The following is a 6,641-nucleotide window of genomic DNA, read 5'->3' as shown; positions in this document are numbered from 1 at the left end:
CCATGGGAGGCAGAAAGGCAAATGGGCAGAAAGGTCCGTGCTGGTAATCTCAAACACCCTGCTCTTCCCTGCCCTGGGCAGGGTAGCACAGATGTGTTGCAAAGCAGGCCTTTCCTCCATCCCTCTGCAGAACTGGCTGACTATATCTCTGAGGCTCCATTTCTGAGAAAGGGGAGCCTAGGGAGGCAGAGGACGCTGGTGCGGGGAGAGAGTCATAGTTATCCATGCAACCAGGCAGTCTGTCTTGGAATACAGGGCTCCTTGCAAGCCGGTACCCCTTGGCAATCATGTGGCCAGGAAGGCCCAGCCCAGGGATGCCCACAAATCCCTTCCCTTCTCAGGGCCTCAGTCATTCCATCTGTCGAATGGGTACAATCATCCCCACTTCACCCAGCTCATCAAAGTCAACAGAACTGAAAGCGCTTTGGAAATAAAGATTCAGTGAGATCATTGTACAAATGAAGATGGTTGTTATTAGACCCAGGAACAGGGTCTGAGGGAAAAACAAGCAAAAAAAGGTGGAGTAAGTGTTCAGGATTCTCCCCTTGAACCCCTTGAGGAAAAGGGAAGCAGGCAGAGGGCAGGAAGAACAGCACCTACAGGGAGGTGGGGACTGGGTTCTGGCTCTGCCAAGAACTGGTCATTCCCCCAGGACTGGGTTTCCTCACCTGTACAGAGAGGGGCACAGTCCCTGCCAGCCTCCCTCCAAGGGCCTCAACGTGGCTTCAGCAAAAGGGCAAGGTCAGAAGAGTTTTGCAAACTGTAAAATGCAGCTCATGCCTGCAGGCTAACTGCAGTTCCAGGACCGGGCCCAGCTAGGCTCCGGGAGCGGACACAGTGTGCGCTGGCGACCTAGACACTGTTTGAGGCCCGGAGGGTCCTTTGAAATCCCTCAGATCCCTAACTCCTTCTCCCCCATCCCCTCAAACTCCCTGGATTCCTCTGTTCTGAAGTCCGAGAGACCCGACCGAGGGGTTGCTGAGGCCTGGAGAGAAGAGGAGGTCCTGCCTTGGACTGACCCCCACCCCAACACGGACTCTGAGGCCGCGTCCACACCAGCCGCACGGTTGACAAGACTCCACCTGTGGCCTCTGAGTTCCGGCGACTCGCCAGTGGGTTTGTCGTGATTAATGAACGCAGTCCTGACGGTGAGGATGGGCCATGGTCCTCGGCCCTCTTTTCCCTGATGACCACCCTTTCAATGAGGTTTTATGTGCATCCAGATAGTGCGTCAGCTCCACTCCTGGGTAAGGGCTGGAATGGCAGGTGGTGAATTCTTCCTAGCAGCACTCCAGGTGGCCGCCAGCCCTGGAAGGAGAGCTGTGCCCACCTCTTGCTGGAACCCTCAGGCCACAGGGCCCCCACCCACCCGGCCCGGTGGAGGCTTGAGCCTGGCCCGTCATTCCCCCAGCGCTGGGCCTCAGCTCTGAAGAGAGACGCTGGGAGAGCCCTCGACAGAGTGCTTCAGAGCAGCGCCTTGAAGAGGAAGGAAAGGGAGGCGCCACAAGAGAGCCCCAGCGCCAGGAAGAAGGTCATGAGGGTGCCGGTCACCTCCCTCTCCTGTGGCAGCACCTGCCTGGAACAGACAGGAGAGGAGCTCTGAGAAAAATGTGGGGCCCACCCTGGACCCTGCCCCATGTCCTATGCCCCTCTAACAACGGGACGGATGATTTCTGGTCTGGGCTGGCCCAACTTCCGGGCCACTATAATGAGGCCCTTCCCTCTGGACTCCAGTTTCCTGATCTGTAAAATGGGGCCACTGGACACAGACGTCTCTGCCGCCCCTGGGATCCAGATGCCCCTGCCTTCCTTCTTGGCAAAATGTCCCCTACCTGGTCTTCCTGTCCCCTCTACGCTCCCTTGTCCCCAGGGTGAGCAGCCCAGGAACTCTGCTTGTGACCTCAACCTTGGGTCCCCTGCAACTGAGAATGTGGGAGAGTAGCTGGGCCCTAAGGAATGACAGTGCAACCTGCTTGCTCACAGAGGGGGAAACTGAGGCCCAGAGTGGAGGCCCCAGAATCGGCCTGGGCTGCCTTACTAGGTAGGAACCTCCCAGCCGAGTCCCCCGCTCCTCAGCTCCTGGCCTGACGGCGGGGCACCAGTGAGGCCTGGAGAAACAGCTCGGGCCGGGCTGGCCGGAAGCCAAACTCCTGGCAGCTAGCTGTCCCTCTCCAAGAGTGAGCCCACCTCCCCGCTCCCAAGCCCTCCCCTCGCCTTCCCATCCCCCAGACCTGGGCGCCAGGCACATGGTGAGGGACACCAGGTAACCATTTGAGACAGCGAACAGCAGCATGAAAGTGATGAAGTAGGCGTCCTGGGGGAAGAGAATGGGCAGTCGGGACCTCTCGGGCACGTGGCACAACATGAAGAGCGGCACGAACAGGACGCGCAGGCAGACCAGCAGGGGCAGCAGCCGGCTGTCTTCGTCGGGCTGCGGCGGAAGGCGGGGGTGAGGGCGTTCCCCAGGAGCAGCGCCTCTGCTCCGGGCCACCCCCTCCACTCAGCTCAGAGAGTCAGCTATCACTTCCCCTGACCTACCCCGTGTGAGCCTGGGAGGACCCAGCACGGGCCCCTCTGGAGAGCGAGGGGCAGGGCCAAGGCCATCCCGCCCATAAGCGCCCAGCCTCTGCCTCTCCTGAGCACCAGTCTGTGCAGAACTAGAAGAACGTCTCTGGTTTTCAAAGTTGGTTGCGCTGAGCACCCCTGGGGGTTCCAAAGAACCCTTTGGGGCAGATGGGATTGGAAACTGGGGATCCAGACCCGATCAGAGCACCTCCTCTTTGATTTACTATATCTGTTGTGTGTCCTTGGAAGGTTTCATTGAAAGAAGCAGCATCACGGTGAAAAACAATCCAAATACTAGGAATCCTGCCTGACCTCTCACATGGTGCGGGAACCTCTGTGTAAACACTCTCCACGCACCAGGGGCTGGGCCCTCAGCTGGATGCTGGAGACAGAGGTCAACTGGACATGGCTTCTGCTTTCAGAGAATTCAGTCCAAGCCCTGGCTTGCATGCCTCCAGGGGCTGGTGCTCTGTGCTAACTGGCTGTTCTGTTACCAAACCCAGACCAGGGCCAGTCAGTGTTGGGAAGTCACCCTTCTGCGCCCTTTCACACTCTCTGATCCCTGACTGCTTCTCCAAACGGCTGATCACCCCAGTAGACGTGCTCACCCACAGGAAGTAAGAGGTTAGGCTCCGTCCCAGACAGTCCATGACGTTGAAGAGGAGGAAGCAGCAGATGGGGTTGAAGAACTGACCTGGTGGGGGACAGAGGGGGCTCATCCCGGTCCAGGCTGCTCACTCCCCTCTCTCCCCTCCTTTCACATTGCCCTGTCCTCTGCCGCTTCCCACTACTCACTCCACTTCCCAGGACCGGTGGAGCTGGTCACCATGGCTGTGATGGCCGGGAAGACGGACAGGGTGACTGTGAAGACCAACACCAGGCACAGCGCCGTCAGCCAGATCTGGAAGCCAGAGGAAGGGGTGTGAGGGGGCGGCCAGACTCGGAGCCCAACATGCGGCCCCAACCCCTCCACCCAAGCCTTGGCCCCAGGAGCGGGACACTGGGGCCTGGCCCAGTGTGTCCCTGACCCACCATGACCCTGTCACCTCGGGGTGGACAAGCTGAGTACTAAGGTCTTAGTCCATTCTAAGAGTCTCTGGAGTAGGCTGAGAGAGCAGCTCTCTCTTCCCCAGGGATGAGGGTTGGGGGTTGTATCCAAGCCAAACCTTCCGGAGGACAATGAAAACTGAAGGTTTTTCTGGCTTCTGGGGTTCCTCTGGTTCCACCTCTGTCTCCTTCTCAAGGTCAAGATCCAGAGTCAGGGCTGCCCTCTGCGGGCTGTTGGGAATCCCATTCTTCTCATCTGGGGCAAGAGGAGAGGGCAGGGTCATGCCTGTGACAACCAGGCCGGAGGAGGGGAGATTCCAAGCAGTTAAAATGAGTGACCCTCCACCAGTCCAGGTGCAGGCCAAGAGAATTAATGGAAATACGCCAACCTACTATTTATTGGGCTTCCCTGGTGGCTCAGTTGGTAAAGAACTGCCTACAATGCAGGAGACCCAGATTCAATCCCTGGGTCCGGAAGATCCCCTGGATCTTCCCTAATGGCCACTCATTCCAGTATTCTTGCCTGGAGAATCCATGGACAGAGGAGCCTGGTGGGCTACAGTCCACCAGGGGCTTGCAAAGAGTCAGACACGACTGAGCAACCAACACTTTCACTTTCACTGTTTATTAAGTACATACACGTACCAGGCACAGTTAAGCACCTTAGATGGATTATTCCACTACCATTGCTTTATAAAAAACAAAAACAAAAAAATCCCCTGAGGCTCAGAGGGGTTATGTGACTTGACTGAGATCACACAGCTTGGATGTCATGAAGCTAGGATTTAAACTCAGACACACCTGGATCTAGGACCTGCAGGCCTGAAGCTCTGCTGCCTCCCCGTTTTATGGAGGAGGAAACTGAGGCCCAAAGGGCAACTGAAGGGATAACTTTAGTCCCACTGACTTCCCTTCAAGATCGTCTGCCTCTGCTCACTTGAGGCTCCTAGAGATGAGGGCTCTAGTTGGGGACAGGGGCAAAATGCTTCCCTGTGGAGAGGGCTCCAGCCTCCCCTGGCTCTTCCACCTCCCCGGCAGGGTCCCGGGCTCACCAGACTGGAGAAGCTCAGCTTTGGTCTCCAGCTCCTGACCATGCGCCTTCGATGGTTTCTTGGCCAGATAGTAGCGGGCAAACTTCTGCAGAAGGAAAGCGTTGTCCCTGCCTGGCTTGGGCTGAGGTGCCTGGATCCCTCCCCACCCTGCTGACTTAGAGGCTGGGGTCCCCCAGTGGCTGACTCCTTTGGGGATCAGGACTGGGCCCCTCTGCCTCCTTTGGCTTCTCTCAAGGCCTCAGACTCAGGGCGGTATCTGTGATGCTCCGAAGTGGGCCTCGAGCCCAATACCAGGCTCACCAGGTGGGGCAGGCTCAGGTAGCACACGATGGACATGACGGTGCCCACGCAGGGCGTGATGAAGTACCCCAGGGCAGACGTCTGGGCATCCACGCCACCTGTGCAGAGACTTCAGCTGCAGAAGGGAGGTCCACCAGCTCCCTCAGGGAGCTTGTCCTCCTTCGCACTACACACATCTCAGATTCACCTCCTGGCCTCTCCCATTCCTCCCACTGACACTGAGGACCCTTGTGCAGGGGCCCTGGCCTGGCCCTTCGCATCCCTCACTCGGTCATTTTTGTTGAGCGCTTACTATGTGCTCATTATAAATGCCTGCTTCTTACAATCTGAGTATGGAGCTGTAAGAATCATTCAGGTTGGGAAGCAAACACAGGTAAGTACCTTATCCAATGCCCCTGGCTAGAGAACAGTGGAACCGGAGTTCAGACCCAAGTCTATCTGAATCCCACACCTGTCTCCCCTTCCCTCAACCTACTGCCACAGGCCAGTGCTGGCCTCAGGAATCCTGCCCTGGGCCCCAAATTAACCCAGTCCTCACCCATCATTCTCTCATGGTAGGACTCAAGAGCCCCATACCCAATCCCCAGCTCTCCCATCACCTCATCACCTCTGTATCCACCACAGCCCAAAACATCTCACCCTTAGCATACACTCTGCTCCCCAGAATCCCAGACTGCCACCCAAATCTACTTACTGGCCATGGATATGAGCATGGCAAGGGCAGCGAAAATCCCAGCCAAGCCCTGGCCACTGAGGAAGATGGTGCTATACTTGGAAGGCATGGTGCCCAGTTGTCCGAAGAGGCTGCCTTGCAGAACTGCACCGAAAGCTGTGGAAGGACAGGATTGGGGGCCGCTGCTCAACTAGGCAGGCCCTGAGGGCCCCCTGGAGGGGGTGTGGCTGGGTGTACAGGGGACTCTGGACTAGGTTGGACACTCTGGTGTAACACCCCACATGCATTCCTCTTCCGTGGTACAGCCCTGGGTGTGAGGGGCTGGGGGCCAGAAGACCTGCTCTCAGGTCACTGCAGGGCCTGGGATGAGTGACTTTTCCTCTCCTCTGGGCCTTGGTTTCTCATCAGGGATATGGGTGATGTTTCTTCTGTCTTCCCTTCGATACCCTGGGCCCTTTCAGTTACAAGAGGCTCGGCTGAAGCCCTGGTCGGGCAGGGTAGGGAGGTGGGGAGGGGAGGTGCTCACAGTTGATGAACCAGACGGAGGCCATGGTGATGGAGAAGAAGAGCCCGGGGCTCATGTCCACCTTGACCAACACCGCCGTCAGGGTAAAGAGGAACAGGATGATCAGCAGGCTGCCCAGAATCCGCACCGTCTCAGGGATGCTGTTTGGAAGGGGGAGAGGGCAGAGTGGGCATCGCTGGACTCAGGCCAGGCGAGGGGAGGAGGGCGAAGAGTTTCATCCCAGCTCCGGACAGTGGGGACTGGTGAGAGACGCAGAGGGAGGGGAGGGAGGATCGGAGGGCTTCCCTCCGCCCACCGCCCGGGGCCCAGATGGAGCTGCCTCAGCAGAGGGGGCGGGACCCAGGGGGCGGGCCTGAGACTGAGCCCGGGGGGCGGAGCTCTCACCATTGGTACAGGAAGGAGTTGAGGAGTGTGAAGAGCAGCAGCGGCAGCTGCGAGAGCAGCGTCACCCAGTTGTTGAAGTTGAAGGTATCTGCGG

At 58.1% G+C, this 6,641-nt stretch overlaps 1 protein-coding gene across 1 annotated transcript in view; it reads right to left on the bottom strand.

Moving 5' to 3' along the window:
• Positions 1 to 450: 450 nt before the first annotated feature.
• The window catches only part of SLC29A2 (solute carrier family 29 (equilibrative nucleoside transporter), member 2), an 8,457-nt gene continuing 2,266 nt past the window's right edge, over positions 451 to 6,641 (bottom strand). The window contains exons 4-13 of the mRNA XM_010837758.1: positions 6,548 to 6,641; positions 6,164 to 6,303; positions 5,659 to 5,793; positions 4,965 to 5,062; positions 4,665 to 4,749; positions 3,732 to 3,868; positions 3,361 to 3,466; positions 3,174 to 3,259; positions 2,232 to 2,431; positions 451 to 1,576 (exon numbers count right to left, since the gene is read on the bottom strand). The exon at positions 6,548 to 6,641 is cut by the window's right edge and continues 5 nt beyond it. Coding sequence (XP_010836060.1) covers positions 1,465 to 1,576; positions 2,232 to 2,431; positions 3,174 to 3,259; positions 3,361 to 3,466; positions 3,732 to 3,868; positions 4,665 to 4,749; positions 4,965 to 5,062; positions 5,659 to 5,793; positions 6,164 to 6,303; positions 6,548 to 6,641 — 1,193 coding nt within the window. The 3' untranslated portion in view covers positions 451 to 1,464. The remainder of the gene's footprint in view (positions 1,577 to 2,231; positions 2,432 to 3,173; positions 3,260 to 3,360; positions 3,467 to 3,731; positions 3,869 to 4,664; positions 4,750 to 4,964; positions 5,063 to 5,658; positions 5,794 to 6,163; positions 6,304 to 6,547) is intronic.

Source organism: Bison bison, unplaced genomic scaffold, assembly GCF_000754665.1.
Source record: "Bison bison bison isolate TAMUID 2011002044 unplaced genomic scaffold, Bison_UMD1.0 scf7180017864080, whole genome shotgun sequence".
NCBI classification, from domain to species: Eukaryota; Metazoa; Chordata; class Mammalia; order Artiodactyla; family Bovidae; genus Bison; species Bison bison.
Note: the sequence above shows the minus strand (reverse complement) of the source record. Positions and strands in the feature narration are given on the sequence as shown.